Source organism: Podarcis liolepis (assembly GCF_965112155.1).
Source record: "Podarcis liolepis genome assembly, chromosome: 2".
Classification (NCBI taxonomy): domain Eukaryota; kingdom Metazoa; phylum Chordata; class Lepidosauria; order Squamata; family Lacertidae; genus Podarcis; species Podarcis liolepis.
This window is the reverse complement of record NC_139555.1, coordinates 124,026,253-124,048,367: the sequence shown is the minus strand read 5'-3', so window position 1 is coordinate 124,048,367 and position 22,115 is coordinate 124,026,253. Positions and strand designations below refer to the sequence as shown.

Genomic DNA, 22,115 nt, shown 5'->3' with positions numbered 1-22,115 from the left:
AAAGTGCTAGTGGATAATAATAATAATAATAATAATAATAATAATAATAATAATAATAATTATTATTATTATTATTATTATTATTATTATTATTATTATTATTATTATTATTATTATTATATTTATATCCCACCCATCTGGTTGCCCCTGGCACTCTCTGTATACTTCTATCTTTACAAAGTTTACTTCTACGACCAGAAGAACTGTATTGTAGAAGATGAGTTCATGATGTACCAGCTTCTCTTAAAGTATTTGCATCTAGTCTGTTTATGCTTTCCACGAGACAATAAACACTCTATACTTTGAACTGAACCGAGGGGCAAATGAGTTTTCTTAAGCAAAAAACTCTGGAAAGGGCTGACCAATAGAAAGCAGGAAAACTCTGATATTCTGCTAGACAGCAAAGCTACCACTAATCCCCCTATCATGGGCATAGCCAGGTGGGCAGGAGCCAGCTGCAGTTACGGGTTGCATAAAAAACCGACTCCTTTTGAAATAAGGCATTGTCTGGACCCATTGTTCAAAACATTACTTGCAGAACTTTCTTCAAAACAGAACAAAAACATCAAAGATGCACCCAAATAATTCCATGCAATACGGAATATTGTGCAAGTCCATATCTTAGAAAGAAAAGAAAATTCCAAACAGACCTATAAGAAAATATCTCCTTTCCTTACAGCCTCCATTTAGCCTGAGGCTGTTCACCTGGAGAACTTCATTTACACCCATACTCTCACAGAACCTGGAGAAAAAAAGACTCTTTCAAAATGGTGATTTGCAATTCAATACCTTTGTCCCTTGTAAGGGATGCAGGTGGCACTGTGGGTTAAACCACAGAGCCTAGGACTTGCTGATCAGAAGGTCAGCGGTTCGAATCCCCGTGACGGGGTGAGCTCCCATTGCACGGTCCCTGCTCCTGCCAACCTAGCAGTTCGAAAGCACTTCAAAGTGCAATTAGATAAATAGGTACCAATCTGGCGGGAAGGTAAACGGTGTTTCCGTGAGCTGCTCTCGTTCGTCAGAAGCGGCTTAGTCATGCTGCCCACATGACCTGGAAGCGAGATGAGCGCTGCAACCCCAGAGTCAGTCACGACAGGACCTAATGGTCCGGTCCCTTTACCTTTACCTACCTTTGTCACTTATCTAAGGTTAAACACTCACATGTTAGCTACCAGAAAACAACAAGTGCCCATTATCATCCCTTCAAAGCAGTTCATAGGCCCATGTGCCCCCAAACCACACCTTTGATGCCAACAGGGATCCCTTCTCCCATCCTTGACATTATTTGTGAAAGCAGCATTATGCTGTAGCTAGTAGAATAGGTTGTGGGGTGTGAGCGATGGGACTGCCTCTTGGGTTTACAGATGGGCACATAGGCCCAAAAATGTCCTGAAAAAATAGCTTGATCCTGGCTTATCTGGTGGTGTATCTTAAATAAAAGTCATTCAAGGATCACTTTCCCCTCTGACCTTTTCCACAACATGTCGCCACATCAGTGAGATCTTGTGAACATAGAATCATCGAGTTGGAAGGGACCCCTAAGGGTCATCTAGTCCAACCCCCTCCAATGCAGGAATCTCAGCTAACGCACCCAAGACAGATGGCCATCCAAACTCTGCTTAAGAATCTCCAAGGAAGGAAAGTCCTCCCAAGGGGAACCATTCCACTCTCAAACAGCTCTCACAGTCAGAAAGTTTTTCCTGATTTTTAGTTGGAGTCTCCTTTCCCTTAACTTGAAGGCACTGGTTCAAGTCCTACCCTCCAGAGCAGGAGAAAACAGACTGTGATGTTTTCTTCCAGCTCTGCAGCTGCTGCCCAAGCTCCACAGTGATTCCAGAGACAATTATTCCCCGCATAATTATCATAATCATAGTGATTTTTTCCTTGGAAAAACTCACGCAATGTACTCACTTTTGACACAAAGAACAGATATTTCAGAAATGAGAGCTTGAAATGCCTGCTGCATATTTAAAGACCTCTTGTGCCATCGAGGGCTTTGACTTATCTTCCAGGCAGGCAGGGATTCTGCCAGTGTGAAAGCGTCATATCATCCCTTTCCTCACAGTGTCACTGGGGTCTCAGTTTTGCTAGAGACTTTGGACTTCATATAATTCGCTTCTTGCTATGTTGAGAGCAGTGAGGACAGACGAAATGACAGGAGGCAGACCCAGAGGGATGCTCTTATTGATGTTGCTGCTGCTGCTGCTGCTTCCCTGTGCAACCTCTAGAATATGGAAAGGAAAATGCCCATTGAACTTGGAAAGGGAACGTCCAGGGGCAACGAATTATTACGAGCCAGGAGACCACCTGATAAGCGGGGTCATATCTACATTACAAATATTTCATCCTGAATACAATTTTCTCACAGCCCCTACATTTTCTTTCATGTGTAAGCTGTACTTTCCCCATGCAATTTCTGCATAGCAGACAAAAATTGTGATTAATGGGTCGGCATATGCGTAGCATCTTGTTTAATACTATGATGCTCAAGTGTGATTGTCCAAGCCTGTCATACTTATTTGCCAGGGAGAAGTCCTGCTTTCTAGAACTTGCACACTGAAGACACAAAATATATGTGCATTGCTTCCCTCCTTTCTTTTTTCCACTGGAAAAAAACAACTTGAAGGTGAATCATGAAAAGTCAGAGATTATCTGTGTCCCAAATTCTTGACACCGGAGATGTGAAAATGCCATGATTTCCACTCCCCCTGAAAGGATCAGGACTATAGCTATTAACTTGTAGCAATCTATTTATTAAGTTAACATGTAATCACGTAGAATTGGGTCTAGAAATCAACTGGCAGCCGGGACTTCCGGGATAGCGCGAACGGGTAATGGCGGACTCCCTCCGAGCTCCGGAGGGAGTCGGCTCCGTTGAGGACGGGTCTTGCCGTGCCGGCGACACGGGGACCCTTAAAACCTCAGGCGCGGATGCCTGAGGACTTGGTGACTCGGTGGGCACCTTAAGCGCCCTCCCCGACCCGCGAAGAGCCTTTTTAAAGGCTGCGGAGTGGACTGGGGAGTGGCGTGGTGCTGAGAGTCCATCGCTACCTCGGCGGAGCGAAGCCGCGAGCCAGGACCGAAGAGCGCTATCTTTCTTCCTGAAATTGGATTGGAAATGTAACCCGTGAGTAGAAGGAAATTTCGGCACTAAAAGATTTTATCTTCGAATTTAAGTACGATCGGGGGGACGTGTTAAAAAGGAAGTCCACACTCCCCCCCCCACTAAAAGACTCAAAGCAAAGAGAGACCACTAGGTCGGAAAAGACGCTGGTGTTCAAATAGATAACTTTCATAAATTGGATTAAGAAGTATTTGCGCTGGAGAGGAAGAGAGAGGAATTTCAGAGGTCTGTCTTTTTTGGTTGACCCCCCCCCCTAGACCCGGGAAGTGCCCTGTGTGTGAGCCCGGGAAAAAGAACAAGGAGTTTGACAGCTGTCAAAAGAGCTGTCAAACGGGAGACTAAAGATTGGAACTGTGTTAATAATATCTTTTTGGATTAAAAGTGATACATTAAAAGTGAACTGATTGGAAACAAGGTGACTGTGAACAACAAAGTAACGGATTGGTGGAAAAGAACTGATGGAAATCCCCCTGGAGGGAACTAAAGACATTGCAATGGCTGCAGAAGGGAAAGTATGGGCGGAGATAGAAAGAATGTTTTGTCTTGTGGGAATCCTACAAGAGCACAGTACTCTCATGAGTGAACAATTGATGACCTTCAATTTTGAATTAAACAACTCTGTTGACGACACAAAGTGGATGGAAAAAAACTCTGCAGCTGCAGAAGAAAAGATAATCTTGGAGCTGGGGGAAAAAGAAGAAGAGAGAGGAGAGGAAATGCAAGAGGAAAAAACCAACCAAGAGCCTGCAACCTTTGGAAACAAGGGAAATAAAGAAGATGACCAGTGGATTATAAATCTGCAGAAGGAGAGAAAGATAAAGGAAGAAGCCCCTGGAATAACTCGAATTTTGGATTATAAAAAAACAGACATTTACGATTGGGACTTCTTCTTTAAGTTGGAGTATGGGAGACTGATTGATCCTGGCCAGAAACTGCTCCTGGTTGATTCGGAAAGAGGGGAGGGGTGGATGGCAGAACCCCCTCGAGAAGAGAAGGCCAACAAAATGGACTGCCAACAAAACTGGTGGAGAGAGACCAACTGGGGCTTAAGGGCCTCGGATGTGAGAAATCCGGGCTAAAATGGTTTTTTTCTTTAAGGACATCGGTTTGGGAAGGGACGGATACCGGGGAAGGGGGGAGGGGAGAGTAGAGTAGTGATAATCTGAGATTTAGAATGGGAATATAGGATTTTTGGCTTAACATTTCAAGGAGGGAATTTATGGGAGAGAATTTAGGCCGACTCTAGAGAAAGTACTTAATGTTTAAAGTTAAATAAGTAAAACTGGGCCAAGAAAAAGTAATAAACTTTAAGAAAAGACAAGAATAATATTTAAGAGACGGGAGAAAATAATTTGCTGAGACAATTAAGGAAATTGGAAGGTGGAAAGGGGGGTGTGGGGAAGTCAAGGCAAGAAGGGAATGAAAGTAAGCTTATGAAATTATACGTGTTTTGTTGTGTTTTTATGTTTGTATGTCTATTAAAATGTGAAAACCCAATAAAAATTTTATAAAAAAAAAAAAAAAAAAAAAGAAATCAACTGGCAGCCAGTATAGTTCACCTGCCCTGCTTCTATCTCCCTTTGACTGGCAAGCAGCCATTCACCTTCCAACAAACCCACAGATGACTGATTATGTGATGAGGACGCTCTATTTTGCTTCATTCTAGTGGCTGAAATTTCTTACAGGATTAAGAAAGCAGGGACTTGACACTTTTCACTGAATGGAGACTGACTGGAGGCTTCATGCTTTGTTGCAGGGTAGCAGGTATGGTAGCATACTGGAATCTCCTGTCCTTCATGATCGCCATCCATGAGATTAATCAGGACCCCGGAATCTTACCCAACATCACCCTGGGCTATGACATCTATGAGAATTATTTTGATGCAAGTATGACCTATGATGCCACGCTAGATCTTCTCTCTCCTGGGAGGGCCAATGTCCCAAACTACCACTGCGGAAGAGAGAAGAAGCCCTTGGTTTTCATTGAAGGGGTCAACTCTGACACCTCACTCCAGATTTCAACTATGCTGGGAACCTACAAAATCCCCCAGGTATGAATATACTAGCATTGGAGAGAACAGCCACTTCTTTGAATAGGAAGCAACCTATGAAACTCAATCCCAGAGGAGGCAGTGAAGGTTCAAAGAGTGAATTAAACCAATTCATGAAGGCAAGGGCTATCAATGGATGCTAGGCATGATGACTGTGATCTACATCCCTAGTTGGAGGCACCAATGCTTCTGGGTGCTGAGTTGCTGGGAATCAGATGAGGGCAGAGTGCATTTGTGCTCATGCTGTGCTTGCTGGTTTCCTACAAGCAGCTGGTTGGCCACTGTGAGAACAGGATGTTGGACTAGATGGGCCATTGGCCTGATCCAGGAGGTTCTCCTTATGTTGAAGGATTTGTCCTGCTGGGTGAAGAAGGGTTTCACAAAGAAAGTCACCATCAGAGTAGTAGTCTAAAGTGGGATTAAGCCTTTTGCAAGGACAGATGCCTCTCAGAAGCTGCAATAAGAAGTTCAGAAGCTGCTTTAGACTTACAAAGGGAGAAGGGGCTTTTCTCTCTCTCCATGCGGCACTTTATAAGTAGACAAAGGAGGTGTTTATGGTGAGTTCTGGCACCTCTTTGTATAGGAAAATAGCCGTTTACATGGGGCATGAATCATACATCACGGGGTGGGACAGAAATGCAGCCTCCAGAAGACACCTCAGGGATGGCTTCACACAAGCCTATTTTGGTAACCTGCTGTGATGGAGAATAAATAAATATCTGGCAGAAAAACAAATCTAAGGAACGAAACTCATGTGAAACTAACACGCAGGTGATCTAAAAATTGAACCCTCCCCTGAACAAAATAATAACAGTAGAAAACTCTCTATATCTTCCTTTTCTTCCTAGGTCAGTTATGCTTCTGTTCATCATGCCCTTGACAAAAGGCAATCTCCTTTGCTCTACCGAATGACCCCAAATGAAGAACCCCCAGGCTCAGGGATTATCAAACTACTCCTGCATTTCAGGTGGACTTGGATCGGGCTCCTAGCTCCTGACTCTGACAATGGAGAAAGGTTTTTGAGCACCCTGGCATCTACGCTTGCTAAGGATGGTGTCTGCCTTGCTTTCTCACAAACCATTTCACGAGAAAATGTGTTTAAACCAGATGAGTACACAAAGCTCATGAAGAAGATTTCACTTTCCATGGACAGGAGAATCCATGTGTTTCTTTACTATGGGGAATCTCAGTCCAGCACTGAAGCTGCACTTGTACTTCACACAGTGGGTGAAACCCTGGAACCCATTACTGGGAAAGTTTGGATCACAATAGCTTTCTCATATGCTAGCTCCAACATGCTTCCCAGATTCCTTCAGTACAAATGCATTAATGGATATTTTTCTTTGTTTATCCAGACGAAAAAGAGATCAAAACACGAGGGTATTCTGCCGGTTTACAGCATCATTAGTGATTTCAATAAATCTTGGTTTCAACGCTATCATTGCTTATATTTAAAGCATGTGTTTTCTGTGAAAGGCCAGAAGCGATGCAAAGTGAAGGAGAACTTTTCAGGTTTCCCTCAGGACGTCCTTGAAAGGAGCGTGTTTCAGGACACCTACAGCATTTACAACACGGTCCAAGCTCTGGCCCATGTCTTAAATGCTGCATACTCTTCTAGATCCAAGAGGGTGGTGATGGTGGGACAGAACAGGTTGGAAGATGGAAAAGTCCAAGCATCACAGGTATTCATATTTATTCTCTAATGATCTGGATAGACATTGTTCCATTTTAAATGAAAATCAGTTCAATGACAGATTCATAGATCCATTTCCTTTAATTAACAGAAATTTACCAAGCATTAAAAAAGAGGAGATAAATAAGGTTATAAAATACTGTAGGTCAAAATGAATGATACAGAATTGATAGGCCCTTAGGAATACACAATCGCTTTGAGGTCCTCTCCCCTAGCATGGAAGACGAAGAGCAGACTCCATTTGAGGATCTCTCCCTCATTACAGTCGATCAGGTATATGAAGACGAGCAGCAAAGTCAGTCCTCAGGGAATGTGCAGGCGACCTTGGAACGGACAGCTCACGAAGAACCCCGACCAAACCTAAGAGGAGGCGTGTAGTGGTGATAGGGGATTCCCTACTGAGGGGAACAGAAGCAGTGATCTGTGGGCCTGACAAGATGTCTCGGGAAGTGTGCTGTCTCCCCGGGGCTAAGATCCAAGATGTAACTGAACGACTGCAAGGAATCATAAAACCCACTGACAAATACCCCTTCCTCTTGGTTCATGTGGGAACCAATGACACTGCAAGCAATAGCCTCCAGAAGATCAAAAGAGACTACGAGGCTCTGGGCAGGAAATCGAAGCAACTAAATGCACAAATTGCCATCTCATCTGTCCTCCCAGTTGACGTGGCCCAGGGAGAGAGGGAAAAATAGTGGAAGTGAACAGCTGGCTTCGCAAATGGTGTAAACAGGAACGGTTTGGATTCTTAGATCTTAGATCTTAGACTGCAGTTTCTTGAAGATGGACTTCTGGCAAGTGATGGGCTGCACCTCACAACGGTTGGGAGAAATGCTTTTGCCAAAAATCTCAGAAACCTCATCAGGAGGGCTTTAAACTGACTAATGTGGGGGAGGGAGACAGTGCTCCTGAAGGTAGGAGTCTATCAATTGATGAAGATGATCATCCAAATGTCATAGACCAAATGGAGCAAACAGCACGCAGACCTAGTGGTGGGAGGAAAAAATCCTTAAATAAGAGACACGGGGGAATGATTAATGGACTTCAGTGTCTGTACACTAATGCACAAAGCATGGGAAATAAACAAGATGAGCTTGAGCTCTTGGTACAGCAAACTAAATATGACATAATAGGCATCACTGAAACCTGGTGGGATAAGTCCCACGATTGGAATGTAAAAATGGGGGGATACAATCTATTTCAGAGAAACAGACCAGACAAGAAAGTAGGAAGAGTGGCATTATATGTCAGGGATGTGTATACCTGTGAAGAGATCCAAGATTTAGAACCTCAAAGCCAAAGTGAGAGCATTTGGGTCAAAATGAAGGGAGAGAAGAATAACAGAGACCTCATTGTGGGAGTTTACTATAGATCCCCAAGCCAAACAGAGGACATAGATGATGTCTTCCTGGAACAGATGGCCAAGCATGCAAAAGGAAGGGAGATAGTAGTAATGGGGGACTTCAATGACCCGGATATTTGTTGGATGTCAAACTCAGCCAAGAGCATAAGGTCAAACAGATTCCTCACTGGCCTTGCAGACAACTTCATTGTCCAGAAAGTGGGAGAAGCAACAAGAGGAACAGCCATTTTAGATCTGGTCCTAACCAATGTTGATGACCTGGTTAGTGGGGTAGAAGTGGAATGATCATTAGGCGCGAGTGATCATGCTCTTCTGAAGTTTACTATACAGCGGAAAGGAGCAGCCAAGCATACTAGGACTCAATTTCTTGACTTTAAGAAAGCCGACTTCATAAAACTTAGGGAAGTGCTGGGTGAGATCCCATGGACAGTAATACTAAAAGGAAAGGGAGTTCATGATGGCTGGGAGTTTGTTAAGAGGGAGATAGTAAAAGCACAACGTCAGGCAATACCAATGAGACGGAAACATGGAAGGTGCCTAAAGAAGCCAGGGTGGCTATCTAAAGAACTTTTAACTGAGTTAAGATTCAAAAAGGATGTGTACAAAAAATGGAAAAGGGGGGAAACCACCAAAGAGGAATTCAAACAAATAGCCAGCACGTGTAGACACAAAGTCAGAAAAGCTAAAGCACAGAATGAACTCAGGCTTGCTAGAGAGGTTAAAAGCAACAAAAAATGCTTTTATGGGTATGTTCGTAGCAAAAGGAAGAACAAAGAAACAGTGGGGTCACTCAGAGGAGAAGATGGTGAAATGCAAACAGGGGACACAGAAAGGGCTGAACTCCTCAATGCCTTCTTTGCCTCAGTCTTCTCCGATAAAGAAAACAATGCCCGACCTGAAGAATTTGGAGCAAATGATTCAGCAAAGGAAACACAGCCCAGAATAACTAAGGAGATAGTAGAAGAATACTTGGCTAGCTTAGATGTATTCAAGTCTCCAGGGCCAGATGAACTGCATCCAAGAGTATTAAAAGAACTGGCAGATGTGATCTCAGAACCACTGGCAGTCATCTTTGAGAATTCCTGGAGAACAGACGAAGTCCCGGCAGACTGGAGGAGGGCAAATGTTGTCCCTATTTTCAAAAAGGGGAAAAGAGAGGACCCAAATAATTACCACCCAGTCAGTCTGACATCAATACCAGGGAAGATTCTGGAGCAGATCATTAAGCAAACAGTCTATGAGCACCTAGAAAGGAATGCTGTGATCACCAATAGTCAGCATGGATTTCTGAAAAATAAGTCATGTCAGACTAACCTGATCTTGTTTTTTGACAGAATTACAAGCCTGGTAGAGGAAGGGAACGCAGTGGATGTAGCCTAGCTTGATTTCAGCAAGGCATTTGACAAGGTGCCCCATGATATTCTTGTAAAGAAGCTGGTAAAATGCGGTCTTGACCATGCTACCACTCAGTGGATTTGTAACTGGCTGACTGACTGAACCCAAAGGGTGCTCATCAGTGGTTCCTCTTCATCCTGGAGAAGAGTGACTAGTGGGGTGCCACAGGGTTCTGTCTTGGGCACGGTCTTATTCAACATCTTTATCAATGACTTGGATGATGGACTCAAGGGCATCCTGATCAAATTTGCAGATGACACCAAACTGGGAGGGGTGGCTAACACCCCAGAGGACAGGATCACACTTCAAAACGACCTTGACAGATTAGAGAACTGGGCCAAAACAAACAAGATGAACTTTAACAGGGAGAAATGTAAAGTATTGCACTTGGGCAAAAAAAATTATGAGAGGCACAAATACAAGATGGGTGACACCTGGCTTGAGAGCAGTACATGTGAAAAGGATCTAGGAGTCTTGGTTGACCACAAACTTGACATGAGCCAACAGTGTGACGCGGCAGCTAAAAAAGCCAATGCAATTCTGGGCTGCATCAATAGGAGTATAGCATCTAGATCAAGGGAAGTAATAGTGCCACTGTATTCTGCTCTGGTCAGACCTCACCTGGAGTACTGTGTCCAGTTCTGGGCACCATAGTTCAAGAAGGACACTGACAAACTGGAATGTGTCCAGAGGAGGGCAACCAAAATGGTCAAAGGCCTGGAAACGATGCCTTATGAGGAACGGCTAAGGGAGCTGGGCATGTTTAGCCTGGAGAAGAGGAGGTTAAGGGGTGATATGATAGCCATGTTCAAATATATAAAAGGATGTCACATAGAGGAGGGAGAAAGGTTGTTTTCTGCTGCTCCAGAGAAGCGGACACGGAGCAATGGATCCAAACTACAAGAAAGAAGATTCCACCTAAACATTAGGAAGAACTTCCTGACAGTAAGAGCTGTTTGACAGTGGAATTTGCTGCCAAGGAGTGTGGTGGCGTCTCCTTCTTTGGAGGTCTTTAAGCAGAGGCTTGACAACCATATGTCAGGAGTGCTCTGATGGTGTTTCCTGCTTGACAGGGGGTTGGACTCGATGGCCCTTGTGGTCTCTTCCAACTCTATGATTCTATGATTCTATGATTCAATAGTTACCTTGATCTGCTGGACTATGGACTGCTAGCACTAATCATGTGATCCTTTCAAAGAGAAGACTAAAGATTCCTCAAAACGAAATGTCATTCATATTAAATCTCCATTCATATACATTCCTAGGTATACAATCATAATTATTTCCATCATAATCATCATATCTCACTTTCCTAATATCAATGAGAAGCAAAGCATTCCAAAGTTATAGCAAGATAGAATTCTACTGCATGTAAGAAGTTCCAAAGTTTCTTCACAAATCCATTACAAGGTGAAGAGGCTCCCTGGTCAAGGAGATGTTGGAGACTGTTCCACTGTTGAACAGCTCTTAGCGCCAGAAAGTTCTTAGTAATGCAAGTCAGATCAGTCCTCTCATGTACGATCAAATCTTGAAAGAGCATGGTTTTAACATGGACTGCTCTGGTGGTGTGAGAGGGGTGGAACAAGGAACAGAGACCAAACACCTAGGCCTCCACCCCTGATGGTGGCCAACCCCCTCCCCACTCCAGCTATGCTTTCCCCTGCCCACCACCACAAGAATTGGGGCAGCATATTGACCACGCCCTGCTACCTGCCCACCTGAAAGTATTAAATCATTTCCATTCACCCCGTTTACACTTGGGGGATTGGGCAACAGAATACTAAGCGAAGGCACATTATTAGACATGCCCCACACTGTCAGAAGAAGATGTTAGATCCCCTAGCTACTTTCCTCCCACTGACTCTCATTCAGAGGGGGAACTCCACCAAACCAAACTTCCCTTTCAACCAGCCTCTCACCCTGGTTGACGGTCACAAGCCTGCCTCATGCAGTGCCTGGCCTGCAAGTCTGCAGCCTGTCTGGTAGCTGTCACAACTGCAGCCACAGCCATAGCTTGGAGCAGGACTCAGAGAGGAGCTGCCATACCTTCTCCAACCCCAACTCACAGGATCTTGGACGCAACCTATTTCTTAGGCTGCTCAGCTGAAGGAAAAACCTATTCTGAAAGACCTCAGGTATATTGGGAACTATTATTATTATTATTATTATTATTATTATTATTATTATTATTATTATTATTACTACTACTACTACTACTACTACTACTGCTGCTACTACTACTACTATTTATACCCCGCCCATCTGGCTGGGTTTCTCCAGCCACTCTGGGCGGCTTCCAACAAAGTATTAAAATACAGTAGTCTGTTAAACATTAAAAACTTCCCTAAAGAGAGCTGCCTTCAGATGTTTTCTAAAATTCTGGTAGTTTTTCTTCTCTTTGACATCTGGTGGGAGGGCCTTCCACAGGGCGGGTGCCACTACCGAGAAGGCCCTCTGCCTAGTTCCCAGTAACTTGGCTTCTCGCAGTGAGGGAACCGCCAGAAGGCCCTTGGCACTAGACCTCAGTGTCCGGGCAGAACGATGGGGGTGGAGATACTCCTTCAGATATACAGTGGTACCTCGGGTTAAGTACTTGATTCGTTCTGGAGGTCCGTTCTTAACCTGAAACTGTTCTTAACCTGAAGCACCACTTTAGCTAATGGGGCCTCCTGCTGCCGCCGCGCCGCCCAAGCATGATTTCTGTTCTCATCCTGTAGCAAAGTTCTTAACCAGAAGCACTATTTCAGGATTAGCGGAGTCTGTACCCTGAAGCGAATGTAACCCGAAGCGTATGTAACCTGAGGTACCACTGTACTGGAAATAGAAAAGCGCTCCATGGCTACTATGTGCCTAGATAATATGTGAACCACCTGGGTGGAAATAGCCACCTTTCTTAAATGCTGCAATCTTCTCTGTCATTCTAGTTTCAACATTTCCTGAGTGGTTTTCAGTTCTGCAATGCTTCTATGGGTGGAATATATTTAGATGAGAATGGGGATCTGACAGCTGAATTTGACCTGGTGAACATTGTGATGCTTGCCAATGACTCCCTTCATGTAGGGAAAGTTGGGAGTGTGGAGACACAGGGATCCGCAGGCGTAAAAGTCACCATTGATCAGGATGCCATCGTGTGGCCCCTTTGGTTTAATAAGGTGGGTTAAATCATTCAGATACATTTGACTATGATCCAAAAAAGAAAAAGAAAACAGAGGATATTGGGTTGAAAGGGATTTTAGTTTTGTAGGAAGAGTCATCCCTACTTCAAGTCCCAGGAGCATATTTATGAAAGTAATATTTTTTGCCTCAACTTCCATCACCTCACACTTGTTTGCTTTGAATTACATTTGCCAATTTATTGTTCAACAACTCAAATTTGGAGAGGTTCTTTTGGAGGTCTTCACAATCTATTTTTGTTTAAAATTTTAGTAAAGGTAAGGTTAGACCCAGTTTAATTCAGTCGAATCCAACTATGGGTTGTGGTGATCATCTCTGCTTTCAGGCCGAGGGAGCCGGCATTTGTCTGTAGACAGCTTTTCCAGGTCATGTGGCCAGAATGACTAAACCGCTTTGGTGCAACAGGACACCGTGACATGTGCCAGAGTGTACAAAAATGCTATTTACCTTCCCACAGCAACGGTACCTATTTATCTACTGCAGAGGTGTGCTTTTGAACTGCTAGGTTGGCAGGAACTGGGACAGAGCAGCTGGAGCTCACCCCATGGTGTGGATTCAGACTGCTCACCTTCCCATTGGCAAACCCAAGAGACTCAGTGGTTTAGACCACAGCGCCACCTACAGTTTATTATCATCATCAAATTTGGCTGCCTGAATGCTCACCCCTACCTGTAGACAACTATGAAGAAGGTAAAAACCACAGGTCCATGGACCAATCCTTGGGCAATGGGAATCCACTTTCTACTTCTCTGCATTTGGAGAACTGTCCACGCCACCAAAAACCACTCCACCAGACCTACTGCTTGCCACAGGAGAAAGATTCCTATTGGCTCCAGTATTATTGCATAGGTAGACATACTACTAATTCCTGACCATCTTTCTTTATGGGCAGACTGTCCCTAAATCCAGATGTGCTGATAGCTGTCATATTGGGGATGTCAAGGTCATCCGGGAAGGAGAGCCACTTTGCTGCTATGATTGTTCTCCCTGTGTAAAAGGGACAGTCTCCACTGTGGAAGGCAAGTGAGAGAAGGAATAGGGCAACTTTTGTAATCTTGTCCAACACCGTATTATTTCTTTATTTTATCCCCCCCCCCCCCACAATGAAACCTTTACCCAAGGTTGAGACATCTGCTTTGCATGCAACAGATTGCTGATTCAAGTCATAGTATCTCCCGCTGGGGCTGGGAATGTCCCTTGCTTGAGACCCTGGGTACTGAAGTCACTCATCTTCCTTTCAGATGCAGACCACTGCACCAAATGTCCAGAAGATCAGCACTCAAACAAGGACCGAGATCAATGTGTTCCCAAGATTATCACTTTCCTGTCCTATGAAGACTATTTGGGGATTCTCTTGTCTTTTGTTACCTTGTTATTCTCCTTAATCACAGGCTTGGTGTTAGGAATTTTCATCAAATACTCAAGAACTCCCATAGTCAAAGCCAACAACAGAGACCTTTCCTACACCCTCCTTGTATCCCTCTTGCTCTCCTTTTTGTCCTCCTTGCTCTTCATTGGCCAGCCAAGGAAAGCAAGCTGTCTTATTCAACAAATTGCATTTCTCCTTATCTTTTCAGTTGCTGTCTCTTCTTTGCTGGCCAAAACCATTACCGTTGTGCTGGCTTTCCTGGCCACAAAGCCAGGGAACAGGGTGAAGAAATGGCTGGGCAAGACTTTGGCCAATGCTGTTGTCCTTTCCTGTTCCAGTATCCAAGTTCTCATCTGCACCACCTGGCTGAGTACCTCTCCCCCATTCCCAGACACTGACATGCACTCCCAACCTGCAGAGATTATCCTGCAATGTAATGTAGGGTCTGCTGCCATGTTTTATGGTGCCCTTGGCTACATGGGCTTCCTGGCTGCCATCTGCTTCACGGTGGCTTTCCTAGCCAGGAATCTTCCTGGGGCCTTCAATGAGGCCAAGCTGATCACCTTCAGCATGCTGGTCTTCTGCAGTGTTTGGGTGTCCTTTGTGCCCACCTCCCTGAGCACCAAGGGGAAATACATGGTGGCTGTGCAGGTCTTCTCTATGTTGGCCTCCAGTGCTGGGCTTCTGGGATGTATCTTCCTTCCCAAGTGCTACATTATTGTACTGAGGCCTGATTTGAACACAAAGGAGCACCTGACAACAAAAACAAAAGATGGAATTTGATTCTTAATGCACTTTTCCCACCAAGGGAATCTGCGTGCAGCGCAATACTTATGAAAAGAAGCTATTTCCCTTTCAGGTGTTTATTATGAGCTGCTCTTGTAACTATTTTTTTAATATATCCAAAACCTAACACGTCATTTCCAAAGTGAATGCACAGTCATCCCAGGACTGTCAGAGGCCCTTTTGATTTAATGTCTCACTAAATGGGAACCCTTTTCAGAACCTGATTCAAATAAATCCTCTTAATATGGCTGAGTGATCTTTATATCTGTGCCACCCTGACCGGTGTTGCATGATCTTATTTTCCACAAATAATTTTGTATATGTAACTTATGTGCCACACACAGAGTCTGACATTCTATTCCTTTTGTGCAGAAGGAAGTGGATTTGGCAGAAGGCTGCACAACTGGAATATCCAGTGGAAAGCTGGATATGTTTCAAATTATTTCACTTTGTTTTTGTGACCACTTACTTCTGCCTCTGTGTGAAACATAGGGATTCTCTTCCCTGATATATAATGTCAGGAATGAGACAGCTCCCAGTGAAGATCAGCCACAGGCTGCAGAAAGCAGCCAGGAGCAGAGAAGGGGTTAATCAGGCAGACCATCAGCTCTCTCCATCTCCTCCAGCCCTAGGAATGCAGGTTGCCAAGGGGACGACTGATAGCGAGAGAGAGGGGGAACAGAGCCAACACTTTTTGAAAGAGTGAACAGGCGGGAAAATAGACAGGAAAAGAGGAAGTCAGTATATTCTGTAGAAATAGAAAGGAGAGTTCAGGAAGGGTCATCATGATTAATGACAGAGGTTCGTTATAGCCACCAGAGTTATCTGTTGTTGTTGTTTTGCAATAAATCCTCTTTTTAATTACCTTCGCATACCGTGTTATCAAGATGACAACCTGGACTCCTGATATATAGGGAAGTTCCCCAGGAGGTTTTGCCATTCACCATTTTAAACCTTAAACCTGCACAAATGTATTGCTTCCAACCGTTTCTTGTCGGTCCGCAAAATAATCTGCTCCTAAAGCAAATTGAAGATGAATTCTGAAAACTTAGAGATGTTCTATCTTCCATGTTCTTGAGTGGGAAGATGGTCAGAGCTGAAAGGGGCTGCGCTCCTCTGGGTGGACGAGGTCCACAGCTTTGGAGTCCAGCAACATTGTCACTGGAAGCTCAGATTTCACTGCTCACGTTAGTGCTTAAAACCCTTAAATAACTTGGGCCCCCAATATCTTGATAGGTCATCTTCATCCCTACAGATACTCCTGAGTGTTATGATTGTTGTCATTTGGAGAAATGGGTGAAATGGCACAAAGTTCTTGGTCCATGTCTTGAGCAGCCCTCCCTCCACATCTGGATGATGATTAGAGTTAGCTGGATGCCTGGAGCTTGACTCATCTGCCCTCCTTTCTCTAGGGAATGTGTGCATGTGCAGTGACGGGTATAAAGCCAAGGTTGGATTCCACAGCAATTCCACAGCTACAGGGAAGCAGGCAGAGGGCCCTCTCGGTAGTGGCACCCACCCTGTGGAACACGCTCCCACCAGATGTCAAAGAGATAAACAACTACCTAACATTTAGAAGACATCTGAAGGCAGCCCTGTTCGGGGAAGTTTTTAATGTGTGACATTTTAATGTATTTTTCATCTTTGTTGGAAGCCGCCCAGAGTGGCTGGGGAAACCCAGAAAGATGGGTGGGGTACAAATAATAAATTCATAGGCACCGACTCCATGGGGCCTGAGGGGGCCCGAGGGGGCCCGAGCCCCCTCAAAAATTCGTTTGGGGGGGCTCCGCCCCCCCAATAATGTAAGAAATTTATTAGGCACCTTGCCAAAAACCGCGCAGGGGACTCCGGCGCGCACCTCCCAAAGTGACCGGGAGCTCCTGAGAAGGGGCGGTCAGGTCGGTCAGTCAGAGGAAGACCCCCAGCGGCGGGACTTTAGAAAGGAATGGAGCCGCGGGGCCGAGGAACGGCGTATTCGTCGCCGGTGAGGGACCGGGGTGAGGGGAGAATGGAGGGGACGGGAGTTCCCGCCGCCGGAGCGGGGCTTTTTTTCTGGGTTCGGCTAAGGTGACGTTGGTGGGGGGGGGTGGCCACCTCCCGGCGCGAAGCCTGGGGAGGGCAGGCCGGTTCTTGCATGCAAAAGCACCACTGCCATCCTGCCGCCAGGGAGCGCGCGACGGAAGGGCAGCGCGCGGGGGGCAGCCCGGCGTGGGATAGGTTTTCCTTTTTTGCTGGCGGAGGGCCAGAATGTGCCGTTGAGTGAGGGGCGCCTCCTCCGGGAGGGGGCGGGAAGGTGTGCGGAGGGAACTGCCCGTGTGCTGCTGAAGCAAAGCTGCCTGTTCCTGTCGTTGCAGACCGTTGCAATCCCGATGCCCTTTGCGGATGAAAAATGTATCATGGAATGAACTAGAGCAGCGGGGATCTGTTCCTAGAGAAGAGGCGGCGGCAGGAGCAGCAGCCACCGCCGCCGCCCCCACCACCTCCACCGTCCCCGCTGCTTCAGCGCTCGCAGTCCAGACTCTCCCTGGTGGTCCTGTGGTTCCAGCTGGCTCTGTGTTTTGGCCCCGCGCAGATCACAGGCGGTGAGTGAGCGGCGAACTCATGTGACAGGCAGAACCGGGACCCCGGTATGGGCCCCCCCCAATATTTTTTATAAGTCGGCGCCCCTGAATAAATTATTATTATTACTATTATTGGCAGGAGTGCAAGGTATCAGTAGAGAAGCTGAAGGTTGCTTACTGTGTGTTTCAGTGCAGCATAGTGAGCTAGCATGGGGAAGTGCTAGTGGATAATAATAATACTAATTTTAATAATTTTATTATTTATAGCCCACCCATCTGGTTGGGTTGCCCCAGCCACCCTCTGCATACTTCTATCTTTACAAGGATTACTTCTAAGACCAGAAGAACTATATTGTAGTAGACGAGTTCATGATGTAACTGTGAGATATTCTTGGCAGCCTGCCCAGAAACGTAAGTCTGCCTCAGAGACAGTGGTCTGCCCAGAGACAGCCTGTTGATTGGTTAACAGTAGGTGTAAGATAAGGATTGGTTGAGCTCAGCCAATCAGTGTTATACTGTAACAGAGTAGCTATATCTATATGTCTGTGTTCTGTGAGTCTGTCTGCCTGTGGTGGTTATAGTATGAGGGATTGGTCAATGGCAGTTTGCTGAGAGAGTGTATATGCTGTTAACGCTCTGTATCTGTATATAGTAATCTATGTGTTTATTACTGTTTACTACAATAAACACTAGTTGTAGCTTTCAAGCCGTTCTTTCCCTCATTGTCCGAAAGGACAGCATTCAGACTTCAATCAGCTTCCAGCAATTTTGGGGGGTGCCAGCCTGGAAGAGGGTTTTCTAACAGAAATCATATATATCCAGAGATCAAATTCACTCTTTTGTGTGGAATCTCATCTCTTCCTCCACCCTCTTTGCTTTTAAAGAAGGAAACTCCAGCAAAGCTACCACTCCACTGAACTAATCCCCCCATCATGGGCATAGCCCTGTGGGCAGGGGCCAGCTGCAGTGACTGGTTGCATAAAAAACTGACTCCTGTTGAAATAAGGCATTGTCTGGACCCATTGTTCAAAACTTTACTTGCAGAACTTTCTTCAAAACAGAACAAAAAACATCAAAGATACATCCAAATAATTCCCTGCAATACGGTATATTGTGCAAGTCCATTTTCTTAGAAACGAAAGAAAATTCCAAACAGACCTATAAGAAAATATCTCCTTTCCTTACAGCCTCCAATTAGCCTGAGGTTGTTCACCTGGAGAACTTCATTTTCATCCATATTCTCACAGCTTGGGAAAAAAGACTAAAGGCAACTCTCTTTCAAAATGGTGATTTGCATTTCAATACCTTTGCCACTGAATCTAAGGTTAAACACTCACATGTTAGCTACCAGAAAACAACAGAAGTCCATTATCATCCCATCAAAGCAGTTCATAGGCCCATGTGCCCCCAAACCACATCCCTAATGCCAACAGGGATCCCTTCTCCCATCCTTGACATTATTTGTGAAAGAAACATTATGTTGCAGCTAGTAGAATAGCTGTGAGCGATGGGACTGCCTCTTGGGTTTTCAAATGTGCACATAGGCCCCAAAATGTCCTGAAAAAATAGCTTGATCCTGGCTTATCTGGTGATGTATCTTAAATAAAGGTCATTCAAGGATCACCTTTCCCCCTCTGACCTTTTCCACAACATGTCGCCACATCAGTGAGATCTTGTGAACATAGAATCATCGAGTTGGAAGGGACCCCTAAGGGTCATCTAGTCCAACCCCCTCCAATGCAGGAATCTCAGCTAACGCACCCAAGACAGATGGCCATCCAAACTCTGCTTAAGAATCTCCAAGGAAGGAAAGTCCTCCCAAGGGGAACCATTCCACTCTCAAACAGCTCTCACAGTCAGAAAGTTTTTCCTGATATTTAGTTGGAGTCTCCTTTCCCTTAACCTGAAGCCACTGGTTCGAGTCCTACCCTCCAGAGCAGGAGAAAACAGATTGGAATGTTTTCTTCCAGTTCTGCAGCTGCTCCTCAAGCTCCACAGTGATTCCAGAGACAATTATTCCCCACATAATTATCATAAACATAGTGATTGCTTTCTTTTCTTCTTGGCAAAATTCAAGCAATATACCCCCTTTTGACACAAAGAACAGATATTTCAGAAATGAGAGCTTGAAATGCCTGCTGCATATTTAAAGACCTCTTGTGCCATCGAGGGCTTTGACTTATCTTCCAGGCAGGCAGGGATTCTGCCAGTGTGAAACCGTCATATCATCCCTTTCCTCACAATGTCACTGGGGTCTCAGTTTTGCTGGAGACTTTGGGCTTCATGTAATTCTCTTCTTGCTAAGTTGAGAGCAGTGAGGACAGACGAAATGACAGGGGGCAGACCCAGAGGGATGCTCTTATTGATGTTGCTGCTTCTGCTGCTGCTGCTACCCTGTGCAACCTCTGGAATACAGAAAGAAAAATGCCCATTGAACTTGGAAAGGGATAGTCCAGGTGCAACGAATTATTACGAGCCAGGAGACCATCTGATAAGCGGGGTCATATCTACATTACAAATAGTTCATCTTGGACACAATTTCCTCACAGCCCCTACATTTTATTTCTTGTGTAAGCTGTACTTTCCCTGTGCAATTTCTGCATAGCAGACAAAAAATGTGATTAATGGGTAGGCATATGTGTAGCACCTTGTTTAATACTGTGATGCTCACCTGTGATTGTCCAAGCCTGTAATGCTTTATATGCCAGGAACAAGTCCTGCTTTCTAGATCTTGCCCATTGAAGACACAAAATGCATGTGCATTGATTCCCTCCTTACTTTTTCCACTGGAAAAAAACAACTTGAAGGTGAATCATGAAAAGTCAGAGATTATCTGTGTCCCAAATTCTTGACACTGGAGATGTGAAAATGGCTTCATCTCTACTCCCTTGAAAGGATCAAGACTATAGCTATTAACTTGTAGCAATCTATTTATTAAGTTAACATGTAATCATGTAGAATTGGGTCTAGAAATCAACTGGCAGCCAGTACAGTACACCTACCCTGCGAGAGCCAGTGTGGTGTAGTGGTTAAGAGCGGTAGTCTCGCAATCTGGGGAACCGGGTTCGCGTCTCCGCTCCTCCACCTGCAGCTGCTGGGTGACCTTGGGCCAGTCACACTTCTTCGAAGTCTCTCAGCCCCACTCACCTCACAGAGTGTTTGTTGTGGGGGAGGAAGGGAAAGGAGAATGTTAGCCGCTTTGAGACTCCTGAAGGGGAGTGAAAGGCAGGATATCAAATCCAAACTGTTCTTCTTCTTCTCTTCTTCTCTCTCCCTTTAACTGGCAAGCAGCCGTTCACCTTCCAACAAACTCACAGATGACTGATTATGTGATGAGGACGCTCTATTTTGCTTCATTCTAGTGGCTGCAATTTCTTATAGGGTTAAGAAAGCAGGGACTTGACACTTTTCACTGAATGGAGACTGACATTAGGCTTCATGCTTTGTTGCAGGGCAGCAGGTATGGTAGCATACTGGAATCTCCTGTCCTTCATGATCGCCATCCATGAGATTAATCAGGATCCCAGGATCTTACCCAACATCACCCTGGGCTATGACATCTACGAGAATTATTTCGATGCAAGGATGACCTATGATGCCACCCTAGATCTGCTGTCTCCTGGGAGTGCCAATGTCCCAAACTACCACTGCGGAAGACAGAAGAAGCCCTTGGTTTTCATTGAAGGGGTCAACTATGACACCTCGCTCCAGATTTCAACTATGCTGGGAACCTACAAAATCCCCCAGGTATGAATACACTAGCATTGGCAACATGGAGAGAACAGCAACCTCTCTGAATAGGAAGCAAACGATGAAACTCACTCCCAGAGGAGGCAGTGAAGGTTTTAAGAGAGGATTAAACTAATTCCTGAAGGCAAGTAGTAATGGCTGCTAGGCATGATGACTGTGATCTACCTTCCTAGTTGGAGGCACCAATGCTTCTGGGTGCTGGTTGCTGGGAATCACATGAGGGCAGAGTGCATTTGTGCTCATGCTGTGCTTGCTGGTTTCCTACAATCACCTGGCTGGCCACTGTGTGAACGGGATGCTGGGCTAGATGGGCCATAGGCCTGATCCAGGAGTTTCTCCTTATGTTGAAGGATTTGTCCTGCTGGGTGAAGAAGGGTTTCACAAAGAAAGTCACCATCAGAATAGTCTAAAGTGGGATTAAGCCTTTTGACAGATGCCTCTCAGAAGCTGCAATAAGAAGTTCAGTAATGTGAGCTGCTTTAGACTTACTAAGGGAGAAGGGGCTTTCTTCTCTCTCCATCGGGCACTTTATAAGTGGACAAGGGAGCTGTTTGTGGTGAGTTCCGGCACCTCTTTTTATAGGAAAATAGCAGTTTACATGGGGCATGAATCATACTTTGGTGGGACAGAAATGCAGGCTCCAGAAGACACCTCAGGGATGGCTTCTCACAAGCCTATTTTGGTAACCTGCTGTGATGGAGAATAAATAAATATTTGGCAGAAAAACAAATCTAAGGAATGAAACTCATGTGAAGCTAACATGCAGGTGATCTAAAAATTGAACCCTCCCCCAAACAAAATAATAACAGTAGAAAACCTTCTATATCTTCCTGTACTTCCTAGGTCAGT

The 22,115-nt window shown here is 45.1% G+C and overlaps 1 protein-coding gene across 1 annotated transcript; it reads left to right on the top strand.

Moving 5' to 3' along the window:
- Positions 1-13,665: 13,665 nt before the first annotated feature.
- LOC310699298 (vomeronasal type-2 receptor 26-like) lies at positions 13,666-15,190 on the top strand (the record flags this gene model as incomplete). Its single annotated transcript, XM_083486945.1, has 2 exons — positions 13,666-13,819; positions 14,042-15,190. Coding segments are annotated over 2 exons (1,065 nt in total), but the record flags the coding sequence as incomplete, so codon positions are not given.
- Between the last annotated feature and the right edge of the window lie 6,925 nt (positions 15,191-22,115).